Source organism: Sander lucioperca, chromosome 9 (genome assembly GCF_008315115.2).
Source record: "Sander lucioperca isolate FBNREF2018 chromosome 9, SLUC_FBN_1.2, whole genome shotgun sequence".
Classification (NCBI taxonomy): Eukaryota; Metazoa; Chordata; class Actinopteri; order Perciformes; family Percidae; genus Sander; species Sander lucioperca.
The window spans coordinates 11106420-11122465 of record NC_050181.1 but is presented as its reverse complement, the minus strand read 5'-3'; the positions used below and the strand labels follow the sequence as shown (position 1 = coordinate 11122465).

At 40.3% G+C, this 16046-nt stretch overlaps 1 protein-coding gene across 1 annotated transcript in view; it reads right to left on the bottom strand.

The window, feature by feature from the left end:
- cdh2 (cadherin 2, type 1, N-cadherin (neuronal)) overlaps window positions 1-11594 on the bottom strand; it is a 62083-nt gene extending 50489 nt beyond the window's left edge. The window contains exons 1-2 of the mRNA XM_031294197.2: window positions 11535-11594; window positions 9728-9839 (exon numbers count right to left, since the gene is read on the bottom strand). Coding sequence (XP_031150057.1) covers window positions 9728-9839; window positions 11535-11594 — 172 coding nt within the window. The remainder of the gene's footprint in view (window positions 1-9727; window positions 9840-11534) is intronic.
- Window positions 11595-16046: the final 4452 nt, after the last annotated feature.

Here is a 16046-nt window from a genome sequence, read left to right as displayed (position 1 = left end):
TACAGACTGAAGCTCTGAGGGAGGATGGGGCTGAAATAACATGCGCTCAATTTTCTCTGTCCTCCGTTTCTCTGCAGTCCACACAACATTCTTTACATGCTTCATTTTATTCAAATGGTTTTCTGCCTGTTCAGCTTTCCTCCTCTGTTTTATAGCTACAAATGTACAGGTAAATCACAAGCAAATACCCACAAAGACAAAAAGATTTGTGATTGAAATAAAACTGCGATGTCTGTCTAGTAAAATCGCCTTTGCAACAAGACTTTGACTGGTGATTCTAAATCCACAAAATCCTTCATCTGATAATAATGACCTCAGTTGAAGATGTGCTGCTGTAATGTGTTTTGTGCTCCAAGTGTTAATCCTTCAGGCATTTCACGCACTGCACTCTGGTCTCTCCCAGACACATTCAGGGGAGCATTATGATTCAGTGTAGCTCCTGCTGTATGTGCTCTCAGTGTCTACTTTGGCAGAAGACAATTGGTCAAACAGCTTTAAAAAAAGTAATGATTTAAATGAAAGAGAAAACTGGAGAATAAAGTTGCCCCCTCGGTTTGATTCAAAGCCCAGCTCCTTAATAAGCCCAATTAATTTTCTTCCTGGGCCTGGCTCCCTCTATCACTAGTGACAGGCGTGAAAGGTCAATAACCTTGGCTCATAGCCCTCATATGGTTAGCAATGCCATAAATTAATGGTTGAGGCCGTTATTTCAAACTCTTCAAGTCAGCCGAAGGAAGCTTATCTTCTACAAAGGTCACAGTGCTTAGAACACTTAGTGTGAGAGTGAAGGGCTGACACAGGACCTATATAAGATTGAGTGTATTGCACTTGGGTGGAATCCGATGGAAGGTATGTGTGATGCTGGTAAACATTTGTAAACCCGTGTTACTGTTGCCAAGTGTACAGTGTGCATAGTGTTAGGACATAAAACACCAAAAACATTAGACAGGGCTTTGGCATTTCTGTTTACAGAAACAGTTTAGAGAAACAAATGTTAAGGCGCACTATTTTTTATATTAACATTGTATCATAACTCTTTGGAATGGGGAAGGGTTATACTTCATTTGCTTTATTTATTATGGTTAAAAAGCACAGTAAAAGTTACCAGAAAATAGCAATACCTGTAACACTGCAATGCAATACAATACAATACAACAGCCCTCCAAACAGTACTACCTTGAAAGTTTTTGTTGAGACTACTTGTTTTTCTCCTCCAAACACCAAGAGATTAGATCCTCCAGGTAGCAGAGATTTTCTGATTTCTTTTTATGGCCTTGATCATTATTGAACAAATTTGTGGGCGTTAGCTTGCAGTGCTGCAACTATGGTTTGCTTGCAATGTGCTTTTGACATGTCATCATCATCTCACGTCTTACTTCTGAAAGTTTTCATGCAAAACAATGTAACCTTTAATTTGATTTACTTTAAGCATGTTTACTTTAGAACTGGATTGGATACATTTATTTCCTCTTCCTCCCCATCACCAGCAGGTTCTTTTTTTGTGACTTATTTTGTTAGCAGTGTTTGGCTTAATGCAACTGATCTTCTGCTAATCCAAACTCAACAAAATCATTGTCATGTACGAATGAGATTTCAGAGTTATGAATGCAAATATTGATTTGAACACAATTAATCATGCAGCTCTAACGGACAGCTTCTCCCAGCTCCCAACCTCAAACAAGCCGATATTACCTGCCCGGGATAAAATGGCAGAGAGCCAAAGAAAACAAGAAACTAGTAAAGAGATTTAAATTGTTGTGAGGTTTGTGAGTCTTGCTGTTCTGTCTTCAGTGCAAACTTTAGTGTAACTTGATTAATGAACACAGCAACTTGTAGCAACTGATAATAGAACCATTGTATTCTTACACAATTGTGTTCATTGTGCTCACAACTTGAGGCAGAAAGTAATTTCAACAAGAGACATTTTCATCAAAATCACAATTAAACTGTTACGCCAAATGCCTTTGTCTTAGCCATCTCATTTGTGCAGACTAGGTCAGACTCAACATGTTTTGAGAAATTAGCAGACCTTCATCTTGTAGCAGCAGTTATATCCTTCAGTAAGAATGTACCCCCCTCTAGCCCCTGTCCTGCTGAGCAGGCAGTGCTACAGGAAATAAAGTGGCGACATGCTGCACGCTCTTTAATGCCTCAGTAAATATCGACAGAGGCAGAGATAATATAAACTCAGACAACGCAAGCCGCAGAGCGATATGTTGCTCACTGCCATAGTGTGCCCTCAAATGGAAACTAGAAATTGCTGCAGGTCAATCATAATATCCGTGTGGTGATGGCAGACACTGGTGTCAGCAAGGCCCGGTAACAGTAGATCACTTGGGACAAGTAATATGGTGGGCTACATATGCTTATCTGATGAGCCAACAGTTGGGAGGGGGAAATGAAAGGCAATGTTCCCAATCACCCATCCAATCAACATTAAATGAAAAGATTAATTTATCATAAGTAAAAGTAATGATTTTCTTTATTTTGTAAGACAAGCAAAAATAGAAATAACTATCACCCCACAGGTCCCTGGAATGATATGATCAATAGTGAATGGGACTTAGCCTTATTTATATATGTTAGTGTAAAGAAAACTTGTTGTAAGAAACCATATTTTTTTTAAAAAGCACAAGTTCCACAAAACCTAAGAAAGCCATCTATGAAAAATATTACCAAAACCACTAAAAGCACACTCATGAATGAAGCAATGAAGCAACCAAGGTCACTCCAAGAAACAAACTCAGTTGTAGAATAAGGGACTAAATGCTGCAGTACTGTCCTTGCATTCCTCAATTAAGTCCCATCAATCATTGCACAGAGCCGAGGGAGCTCTTCCATCTTAAAGCTCACGTGTGGCAGGGGGGAAGGGAGGGAAGGGAGTGGCGGAAGTGAAAGAAGGCTGGATAAAAGGAGGATGCATGGAGAATGTCACGAGATATGACCTAGTGACTCATCAGAGGCCAGTGTCCAGAAAAGGCGCTGGTGCGTTGAAATTGAAGCCTCTGCCGGAACACAATAGTTGGCGTGGCCCGCGGGAGTTAGACATCTATTCCCAGGCAGGATATTGGCTTTTGTGAACATGGTTACAATATCTGGGTCAATTAACGTGTCCCTGCTTCAAATTTCTCTTTTGTTGGCGGAGGAATAATAGTGTGCCAATTCATGTAGCCTCTTGAACACAGCATGAGGTTTACAAATGTGAGCTATGTGTGTCACTCGCATACAGAAAAAGGCTAAACACAAGGCTAGTTCTGTTTCTATTTTCTACGTTTGCTCGAATTCTCATTAATATATTCATTTGAGCATTAGCTTCCCGGTTTGACCCTGCACACAAAGACGTTGTGTCTGCCTGTTGTCTGTCGTTTAATGCTGTTGAATTTACATCTGGGCAGCAAGTGAATGCATTCTTGTCTAAAAGCAACAAAGCTGAATCTAAACGTATTGCCTTAAGAACAAAAGATTTAATGAGAGAGAGACAGAGAGAAAGTAGTGGGGACTGGGAGTGGCTTCCCTTCACTGATCCGCCGATGTAAAATGTGAAGCCAAGGCTCTCTATACTCTCATCTAGCTAAACATAATGAGAAAAACAAGCACGGCAGAGAGAGAAACTGTGGGCAAAATCGAACGGGGGTATTGCACAATAAACAGCTGGGGCAACACGGCAAAAAGAGCTTTCTTTGTAGAGACGGGATCTAGGAAAGAGATATGGAGCTGTTTGCTCAACCAGCCAAAAGAGGCTGTCCCACAGAAGAAAAATGGCACTGAAATCCACAAATCAGTCCCAAGTAAAGTAAACAATTCACTCCATAGTGCTGATGAATTGTCTTCTAGGTGCAAGCTGGCATTTTCGTTTCCACACTTGTTCTAGCATTCCACTTATGTTATGAAAAATAACACTAGCCAAGTTATAAGGAGGCACATATGCAGAAAGTCAGGTCAATATGGCTATTTATACACAGCCTCATTACATAGTGGGGTCATCTTATGCACTTCCTGGGTGTTGGTCACATTAACTAAAACTAACTAAGAACCAGTGTGCTAGCTACAAAATACCACAATCACGAAGAATGATTCCAGCTCCCTCTCATGTCACGACAAACTGCAAACAGAAAATATTATTTTAGAAGAATAAATCAATCTTTTCTCTTTTGACAGTCTTTTAGATGGAAGCACACACGTCAATTTTAAAACCTTAGCAATACAGCATCACGGATGAGAGGCCAAGGTGTGATCTAGAACCAAATAACCTATAAAACCACTCTAACCTTCACATGACTGTGTGAAGAAGCAATACAGTGAAAGGTCTGCTTTACTGATCTGTATCCGGTCTCTGTGGATCATAATCGACAATGACAGTTTGATTTGCAAACCTTGTGAAAAATAAATTACAATCTACATTTAAGTAGTCAGTCAGATTATACAGCATGGTCTGGCTGCTGATTTTCAGTCAAATCTTGCGTTGATAGAGGCAGTCTGGGTAAATCAGCCTAGTTACAACAGCTAGTTATAGACGCCTCTGTTACCAGAAGCTGCACATACACTTCAACAACACCACCAAGAGCCATCTGGGTTGAACAAGCTAATTATATGCCAAGGACAACCCCCCACACATTCAAACAGGCACGAAAGAGGGACACCTTAACCACTGCCCAATGTCAGAGCCACACAATGTTAGGTGCCAATAGCAAAGGGCAGGGCCTGAAGCTGATAAGAGCGATATGAACAGAGGTGATGAGAAGCCGTCAGGATAATGTCAGCCCTCTACAAAATACTTTATCTACATTTAGGCCTTACTCAAGTACCTGTCTACCTCCAAATATGGAGGTATTCCTTTCAGACTAACATTTGGTTTAGTTAAGAACTTAGAGCCTTTAAAAGGTCAGACATAAATAAAATATGCCTTATTCTGTCATGCCACCCAGTAGGCTCAGAAAGCACACCCATAAATTGCCACAGATGGGTGCACTTGTTTTAATATGCAAACATTATTATTTCATTTTTACGATATGGCCTTTGGACTGCAACAGAGCAGCGATCCTCTGACAAACGGCTGTGGTGGCCCTAACACTAGCACTATACTGGAGGCAAACCGTATCAAAAGGTTACTTCCCAAAACCATGCACTGCCAAGGTTCAATCTGCCGTCACAATATGTGGTGGTTATCTAGGCCATGGCACTCTCAGGGGGATAAAAGTACACAGTAACAGGAGATGAAAATGAATGTATGCAGGCTGATAACAATAAAGAATAAAACAAATTCAACTCCAACCCACCAGTGATGCTTTAGATGGGAATTGGAGCGCAGCATTCATTACAACATATTGATCACTGCAAACAAAGACCCTGGATTCATTGATCTACTTCCAGAAAAAGAGAGCGGGGGGCGGCGGGGGAGATGGATTACTCTTACGAACAAACTTACACCAAAACTGCTGCCTTTGCTGATCCAAATTTTAAAAAAGAGCTGGACTTTGAGCCCCATCAAAAAGAGAAAGATGGTCACGAGGTTGTTCTGGTTTTCCCCCACAATGGCAATGAGAATATGTGAAACATGCAGCAGCTGCTATAGAATAAAAAACAAAGAGCTTCACAGTGTCTCATGTTGCTCTTCATTTTCTCATCTGCTGTATGATGGCTCCTTGGAGCTCATGGATCTCATCTTGAACAGGGATTTGAATATTAAGAAAGTCATGTTTGACTATTGAATTATTCAGCATTAGCACAGACATCAATGCAGACCCTTATACACCTCAAACACAAAGATCTCAATGGCTGACACTGGGCTTCAGCAGATACTCTATTCCAGGCTATTCCTCAAAGTTATCAACCTATACTGAATAATTCAATAAACAACAGAACTATATGAAAATTTTAATTCTGCAATGTTCTAGAGACAGTCCCTTATCTTTGGTCCTTACCACAAAGGCCATAATAGTGATTTTCTGTCCAACAATACTTTGGACGAAAAATACTATCAAACTTGCTATGCAGACTGCCTGAAAACCTGTTTTTTTTTTTGTTTTTTTTATTTGTGTTTGTCAATGTGATGAACGATCGACTTCGTAGGTCAGAACAACATGAGGTAGTGACGCCTCCCTGGTAAAGGGTCAGGACCTCTTTAGCTGGTCTTTCACTCATCTATACCTCACCAGGAAACCCCCAACAGCCTCATCCCAAACCTGAGAGCAGGAAAAAGGGTTGAGTATGTTGCTGAGTACTTGGCCCAGTTTACAGGAGAGGGTCGAGCAGGGTCACGTCTCTCCAAACACTGGGGCCCCTTAAACACATCTGAGTGGCCCCAGCTGTACCCAGAGCCATCACAATCTTAACAGGGCGCAGAGAACCAGAACAACATAAAAATGGATTCAGTCAGGATTTCATGAACGATGTTTTTCTTGTCAAAAGGGTGAAATTTAGTTAGTTTAAAAGGTTTGCCTTAAACAAACACAGCAAAGAGAGGTAAGTATGCCTAATGATAGATTAACTGAAAATTATGATATATATATATATATATATAGCCCGAGAGCGCTTTCTAGTTCATGTTCTCATTGTTGACATTAATTGTTGACATTATTAAACTGGTCAACTGTAAATCCCTCCCCACAACTCATCTGTGGAGCTGGACCCTCTTGATACACTCACATTTAAAGCACTTGAACCAAGGCTAAAGCAGGCTATAGACATACTTCTCTTTCATCACCAGAGCTCGCATAATTGTCAAGAAAAAGAAGCAAGACACAGGGCTGTGGGGTGGAGGAAAGAAAAATGAAAGCAGAATACATGGTTGGGGGTAGGGATGGCAGAACAGCAGCATAAGAGAGTGTATTAAGCTCAATTAGGCTTTTGGGCTTTTCATTAACCCAGTTTTTAGGGAGGGAAACCTCTGCTGAATAATGCTCCGACTGACTCACTTTGCAACCCCGCTTTAAAGGCCTCATCTGAAAAAAAAACTGTGCAATGTGTGTCAGCTCTCCAAAGCCACCAGAATTCCATTAGACACCCAGAGGCAAACCACCCGCAGGCGCAGCCTACCTGAAATTAAATGCAATTTAGTAAAACAAGTTACTTTATCAAGCAACTAAACAAGATAAGTGGAAACACTGCACAAATGTTAAAAGACTTCAGCCGCTTTCATCTGTATGATGGTCTGATAATGAGTAACTATGTTTGGTCGTTTCTTTCCACTCAGTATCAGGCCAGAGCAAATATTCCAACCTTAAAAGCAAGGTCATATGGGCCCCAGAGGGTAGACAGTGGGTAACCCCCTAATCCTGATGTGGTTTTCCATCTGCAAACAATGAGCGTAACCTCCCTTTAATGGATCATTGGAGAGGAGTTCTCTTAGAAGAATAATTGTCCTTCCTGGCTTTTCTCTGTGCTGCTCTGCCAAGCAACTTTGAAGATATGCATTTTAACAAATCTATCTAAAATCAATGAGGCATCACTTGGCCAACTAACAGTGAACATCTAGTTTACGCCCCCAGGAAAGTGACTCAATCTTACAATCAAGTAGCTATGTTAACTGGCTGGCCACAATTGCCATCATTAAATCCACAGGATGTATTCAATTTAGCACATACAATGTCAGCTGTTGACATGATAACTGCCCCCCATTTCCAGATTTTACAGACCACAGGATGTGTATTCTCTTGATCAATAACAAAAGGAGTGACTGCCATTAGATGGGACAAGATATTTAACAGCTCACCCCCGTTGTGTCTCATGCATATACTGGGGTCAAAAGCAATACAATACAAGCAAGGGACTCATATTACTGACACCTCACACGATGTACAGATAATATTACACAGATATGCAAGCAGGTCCTATTTTAAATAAGCTAAACTACCAACCAATAACAAGAGGAGAAGTGTAGGCTATGCGTACTAGAATTAGTTGACTGAGTTATTTATAACATGACAAAGGGTATGTGTTCTGTTGAAACGTGTTCAGACATTCAGTTATGGTTAATATAATGACTCCAACAAGATTTACTTTTCTATTCATTTCTATTCATTATCTAAAGCCTTCCCGGGGCACAGTTGACAAAGCTAATGAAATTCAAGGAAATGTAAAGCATTAGCCCGCTACATGCGGCTACAGAAGCATCAATATAAAAAAAAAACTCAGCTCCTGGTCAAAAACAATATCCCAAACCAGCATGGTGAAAGCAAAGTTGAAAAACTTTGGGCATACCCTCCACAATGTGGGGGCTTTGTCTTTCAAAACATGCCACAGGAGCTATTCATTAGAGAATGCAGTTTCATTAACATCATCCCACGCTGCTGAGCTCTGCTGCATTACAATGACACAGGAGTGCCCCTCTCTGTCAAGGAAAACTCCACAGAGCAACAACTCGCTGGGGGAGGGGAAGGTAGAGAAAAGAGAAGAGGGGGTAGTGTGTGTGTGTGTGTGGAGGGGGGGGGGCAAACAAAAGGGAACCTGATTACCCCCGGTCACGGCTCATCCACAAGGCAAAAGAGGGAAATCCATCACCTGCAGGATCAAATGGAAACTTGTGCACAAGGTAAAGCCCAGTGAAAGCTGTAACCACCCATCGAAACACTCTCTTCCCTCTCTCCTTTCTTCTCTCGTCATTGCTACCTCCCCCTCCACCTATCTGACTCACAACAACGGCAGCGTGCAAGTTTTAGGCACACACTGTGAAATCCAACACAACTGAGAATGTTTTCTAGTCCAAATGACCTCAAGGCTCTAACCTCTCTAATAGCACACTGGTGATATATTCCAGTTTTTATTACCGTCTATAGGCCTGCGTACTCATTCATGGTAGCTGCATCCTCATTTTGCCAATATTGAAGAGGCAGTATTGGTCATGCTTGCTGTAATGTAATGGGCTACTGAAAAAAAAATTTAAAAAATCATTATTTTTCACTTTCTTGTATGCACCAGGTTAAATATATATTATATATGCCACTACATCTGAGTTTCCCACAGAAAGACCATTGCTGTAACAAACATTTTGAAAGATACTGTTATTACTGCCCATGAGTAGGCTTAGCAGTATAACACTGCAAATGAATGCATTACAATATGATTCTAGCAGGAACTTTTAGGCATACAAGTTTTTTAAGAAACATATGGTTTAAATCTGTATTGAAGTGATGTTGAACTAGTTGCAAGCCAAATGCAAGATAATGGCATATGGTAATGGGAATAATTAAATGCACCAGGACAAGGCATGGAATGTTTAATAGCTAGGTTATTTGCTTGATTAAAGTTGCTTAAGTATTCAAATCTGTGTGTAATTGACTTTTTAGTCATTGCAACAAGTCCCCAGTGCAATCAACAACGTTTTCCTACTTTTAATGACAAAGCCAGCCGTTAATATTTGTCTCCACAAAATGCAAATTACAAAAACACAAACTATTTAGCCACAATGTATGATCTAGCATTTAAGTAACAACCTGCTAATGTTTGTGTCTGCGTTGAGGAAAAAAAAAAAGGCATGAAACCAAAATTGACAGGAGCTACGTGTATAGCTAAGTTGAACCACATTTGAGCTGGTTTACAAGGCAAACTGCACCACTTGCATTACAACACAACTACACCGAAGCTAATTGTTTAAATATGTCAGGCTTGTTCTGATCCTCCCTGAAATGTAACACATGAAGGCAAGCACGCACATACAGTACACACACTCAAACAAACGGACATAACAAGCATCCGGCACAGCAGGCACTAGGAATATTTCACCACTCACCGTTGAAAAGGGGATGTCCTTTCTCTGTGATATCTGGCACCACAACCTTGTATACATCATCAGAGAAGCCTGGCCTGCATGGTGGTGGGGTGCCCCTGCCCTCTGCTGCAATCTGTAATGTTGGGGGGAGGGCAACAATAAGTCATAAATCAACCTTAAAAATGCACTCTGTTGCCTCCAAAACCTCTTGGTCACGTTCTGAAGTCCCCAGAGTTGTACAAAAGCATCTGTTGTTTTTATAGCAGGGACCGCAATTAGGATAATGAGGCCAAAAGGGTTAAGCATTAGCCAAAAAGCATGGCTAGGCAAGAACAAGCTCCATTTGTATCCCTGGAGGGGCCTAGGCACAGGGTAGGGTTATATGACCAACTCTCTCACTCTGCCCCCACGATCAACACACTACTCTAGACAAACACTCTACTTTGAAGTACAGGAACAAAGCAATAAATGAAAAGTAAAAATGCTAACGACCCACTGTTGTGGGAATAAACATGTATGTGTTTATGTCTGATGGACAATACAAAACTGATGGTGTCTAAAGAAACTGCAAGGCGATGACTGTTATCAATAAAGTGCTTTTTTCTTGGCCTAATTTGAAAAGAAAAACTCTGCTTAGGGTGTCAACACAAATATTAAGGGAATAATGGTAATGTTACAAAGCAACAAAAAAAAATATCACTGGGGCTGGTGTTTCCGTAAAGCATAGATTTTGCACAAATAAATAAATCACTAACAGTAAGAAGCTACAAGCAGAGGATAACTAATGTCCAAGCATGTCCAAATATACTCCATCACACAACCTCACCATTGATTCAGCTCCTAGGAAGGGCCCTGTTTCTTTGCATGCATTCTCAAAAGAATGTAAAACGAGAGGAGTCCTGCTGAAAAGAGCATTGTGGGTATCCGTGCCACTTGCCATTTTTAATCAGAGGAATTTAAATGAAAAAATGCTTGTCGAGGTGGGAGGGGGGGAGCAGAGCTGGAATTCTAGCACGTTACAACAACGGCACCAGGATGTACATTTTTGAGTGTAAGTGTTAATACAAACGCCAACCCTTTACAACTATTTCAACTGCCCAAACTGCATTATTTAACTGTGTGGCTGCTATATTTTTTGTTGACAAAAGGGACACGGTTTTAACAAAGTAGCCACATAGTAAAGAAAAGAAAATAATTTCCCCCAAAACACTCCATTACACTGTAAGGTTCCTTCCTTAGGGTTCAACAACAATCACTATACCATCACTGGTTACATGTAGTTAGGCTATACATAACCACACTGTTTTACAGTAGGCTACTTTTCATTGTTGCTCATAACGGCTTTTACCAAAGAGGCAATTATCTCGCCGGGGGACAGGGACACGCTGCAGTCATCTACATAAATATTCAATCTAAACTAAATATAACCAAGTGAGAACTAGGTTAATGTGGGCCTATATCGCCCAACTTCCAGACAATAAAATATTCAGCTAACGTTATATGAACTCATAAATCAGTCTACGTCATTGCATATTTGAACTATTTTAGATGAAATACATTTATGTGCGTAACACTGAAACACAGCATCTCGTGAGAATACTTAATACAAATAAAAAATAACCGTTAGCCATTACAGCACGTGCTAGACCTACTTTATCTTGAATTTCTTGGTATATTCATGGCACTGTTTCAAAACTGCACTCTATGTAAAGTGCCTGTTGAAAAGCTAGCAGCTCGACGGGGCTTTGCGCTCGTAATCGCCACCAAACAAAAAGCACCTAAACTGTCCGGTGAAACTCCGCTCGAAACCGCTCTGAAATTACATTACCTGCAGTCCTGCCAACACCGCCAGCAGAAACAGACCGCTGCCCTCGTGTAGTGGGTGCATTGTTACGCCCGCGACTGCTTAATGTCCCCCTTCGGAATCCGTGTAGAAAAAGAAAAAAAAAAGAAATTAGGCAAAATATCAAGAATATCCGTCTGGCACAAGTGTTGCTGCGGTGAAAAAAGATCCCTCTACGACAAAGGCAGGAGTAGCAGGAGCGGCGGCGGCAGCATGTAGCAGCCTCCTCCACTATCTATCCAGTCAGTAGTGAGGGAGAACAGTGCCTGGTACTGAGGCTGCTGCTCCCTCCCATCCAGTCCAACACAAACACAAAAAAGAGCCCCAACCACTAGTCTATAAACCGCCCATCTCACTGTCTCTCCCTACTGGTCACACAGCCAATTTCACTGCTGGGACGGAGCGGGGTCCCCTATGTTAACTATCATCCCAAATGACAGAGTAGGCCTATTATGTATAGTATACTACACAGTGTGTGGTATTCAGTGTCGAGTTTATGGTGGTCTTATCTTATATTATGGTATATTTATTTATTTTTGTTTATATTTTTCTGTTGTAACCTATTATCTTGCATCTGAAAAATAGGCTATTTGCTAACATTTAAGTATTTAAGTAATATACAGTATTTATAGGCTGTTTTATATTTATTATGTCTAGAATTGTCCGCCTGAAAAAAAAATACATATGCAAACTGCTGATAAGGCTTTGGTATCTTGATTTAAATCACATAATATCAATACCAACCCATTATAGTATGACCAAGCTGTACTTCAAGTCCAAATTAAATTAACTTGAAAGACAATGTCACACCATTTCAGATTACAACACCTTGCGGTAGTTCAACATGTTAAGATCAGTTTGAGGTCACCATTTATTTGCTTATTGTCTGGTTTCACTTACTCATGCACATGCTATTTAAATGACTGAGACTGAGAAACTAGAAATGCAAAACAGAAACAAATCAAAACAGACCTTGTTGTATGTGATTATTTTACAACTTATATGCATCGTCAGTGTTTCATTTTGAATTTAAGTTTGAAGTTATCAAAATGGTAGTGTGTTTTTTTTCTGATCATGATACACTGGGTTGTATGTATAGCCTATCTATGTTGTTTTCAATTTCAGTTCTATGGTTATTAGCCTCAGACTCCTCTGAGATAAATGCTTTTTGAATGTCATGGAAATCAGTAATTTAGGATTCAATCAGTTGTCTCTCAGCCTGCACAAACAGTAACCCAGACTCTATTGATCATAAGGTGGGAGATTTTTATCACATTGCCCTTAGGTCATATCTGTTTACTATACGTATGATTATTAATTGTCAATGTTTGTGCTAAATCTGTGTGTGTGTGTGTGTGTGTGTGTGTGTGTGTGTGTGTGTGTGTGTGTGTGTGTGTGTGCATGTGAGTTGCTGCCGAATAAGCTCAGTGTTTCACAAATTACTAACACTGTGGAATTTTGCATTCTATCATTCATCTTCACTTAAGCCTACAATCCGTAAGTAAAGCTTTTTTCATGTTCCACTAAAATGTGCAATGAATAATTCCCTAACATTATCTTCTCATGTGATACAGGCTGATGAAGGTTAAATTACCTTGGTTGTGCTGATGACATCTAATTAACTATCACGAGATGGCTCTATGGAATAGATTGCATCTGTGACACAGAGATATTTCAGTTTGGTAGACGAGAAAAAATACTCACTCCATACCAAGTGATAAACAACGGCTGACTTTTCGTTCACCTTCTCCTGGGCAATCTGTTTTTTTTTTCAAGTTATTGGCGTTTTTGTGGTGCATGTGAGTATCTGATGGGAGCGATGCTGCTCCCCTCCTACAAATCAAACCATCCGCTCCTGAGAGTGTGTTGTAATCCTAAACAAACAGTAAGCACTATCACATCATCCCACTTACAGTCAGTACACACACACAGGAAGAGAGGGCTGAATAGTTTTTGAAAGTGCTTGCGTCTTGTAATAAGAGACTCATGACACTTCACACTCTTGTCATTGATTAGCACGCCTGATCGTCCATGTTTTAAAATAATTACACTCTCTCTTCAGCGGAAATGAATGCAATCAAAAGAAGAAAGAAAGTGCAACAAAATTAAGATAACGTTAAAGACATGGTTTGCCACAGCCATTCAGTTTTTCTCACAGCTATTAAGAAACATCACAAAATCATGTTTTCACCAAAAGCAGTCAGATTCAATGTGCACTTTGGCAGAATTGGGCAAGAGATCAAACTAAATGACCTGTTGATAATTGATATCGCATTTTGTACAAATTGATGTAATCTAATCTAATTGAAAGTGGGATCAAAATGCTCCATCTCTTTGATTAATGCAGAGGCGGTTATCTTTCATCAGCACTTGTCTAGGCAGGGAGGGGAGGAGGCGTCAGTGGGAATCCAATTTGGACTTGGTGCATTCAATCAAACAATATCATGTTGCATGATTCATAAGACCCCCGGTCCCCCCCGAGAACTCTATGTGCAGCATATACCTGAATTTGGCATGGTCTAAAATGTGCAATCAAAGATGTACCATTCAAGGTCCCTGTGCAGTCTGTGGTTAATATATTCTCTGGCCTGTGCTGTGTGTCGACAGATAACGTTGTTTTGCAGGCATGTGTGAGGCAGCTGTATGATGCATGTTGGTCGTGCTGCTGACACTGCTGTTGACTCTCATAAGCGCAGGTGTCCGAGGGCTGGTGGCCTGGAGGGGCCATTGATTCAACACCTTTTACTCTGCACAATTTGATGCAGCGTGGAGCACTGCAGCACGGCGGCCTTGATGGCACTGGAAGAAAAATGGACGAGGTCAGCAGCACTTTCACATCCGCTGCACTTCTTCATGCTGACTTTGTGTTGATACAAGAATATCACACAGTTCACAATCCCACATACTGTAATTCAGGGCTCAGTCATTTCTGCTGAAAGCCAAAAATAGAAAACAAGACACACATGCACATAACCTCTTTCTTTTGAATTCACTGGCTGCTTATGTAAATCGACAGAGCCACAGATCCAGTATTTTGAAATGACACTCAGTATTCAATCAGTAAGGGAGAATATATTCTCTTTTGGTATAAACACACATATTGTGACCCCTCTCAACTGTTTTCTTATTATCTTGTCAGCATGTCAAAGGTGGCTTTGGAACAAATTAGTGACTGAAAAGGAGCAACCTAGTCCTCAAAGCCATTATCAATTCCAATCAAGCCTCATTGTTATGCATTCAATAAAAGATCTCTAAGGACCACAGTAATGCTCTGATTATTCTCCTCTTGTGCCAAATCGGCTCGTTCAATCTTTTATGTCATTTGAACAATGGTGTCAAATAGAGCTATGCATGTATTAGGGAGCACGTACACACACATTTGTAAATGTATGGTGTGTATCTATGCTGTGCATGTCTCAATATTATCTGGTTTACTTGAATTTGTTTCTGGCGTTCACACGTATTTTATAGCAAGGTCATAGCATGTCATCCTCCACAAATATAATGCATGATGTGTTTTAACCAAAAAATATTGCGTGATTACTTTGCTGAAAATGTGTAACCTTAAAAAGCATCTGCTTATACTGTAGTGTATGCAAAGTGACAAACAGCGACAGTGACATGCAAGAACATTTCCGCTGAACGTTTTCTCTGTAATTTCTTGTGAAAAGACATGTCAGTAAAGCAGCTTGATGCCATCCCTTGTCGACAAATAAAGGCAAAATGCTGCTTAGGCAACAGCTCCTACAACGTCTACTGAGTCACAGGGCTCTGGCCCAATTAAGGGATTGTAGTTTTGTTGCTGGGAGCCACATCTGCCTGCTGTGTGCTGGTGTGGCACACAGATCTAATAGTGATTGATTGCCTGATTAAGGCAAATTGTGTTGAACTCCAGAGCAACCCAAGGAGAGAAGAGAGCATCTTCAGTTAGCGATGCAATAAAAGTGTGGCTATTGATTTGTAATGGCACGTGTGCAAAAAGGCAGTTGTCTCAATTATTCATTTTTCACTTGTTATCCTGTATTTCCTTTCAAACAAACAATGTCCAAAAGCTTTTTTTTGCATGCAAATTGTTTCTTGCTAATTTCTTCATCATTTTATATTAAAAAAGGTACAAATAAATATTTTAAAATAACTGAAATGTTTACAACAAAAACAGAATGTTATGGTTGTACAAGGTCTGTACCATATTTACAATACTAAAATACAGCAATTACATTATTCTTTTTTGTTTAAACATGACAGTCAATGGTCATGCTAGCAGTTCTGTGAGGCTGTACTGAGGCACAGTGCTTTGAGCTAAACGCTAATTGTAGCATGCTAACACACATCACAATGTCAATGCTAATATGCTTATGTTTAGCAGGTATAATGGTGACCATGTTCACCATCTTAATTTAGCATTTTATATCATTAGGGCCCGAGCGCCGACAGCGGTGAAGGCCCTATTGAAACTGAAGGAATTATTATTCTTCCGGCAAATGAATCGCCTTTTTG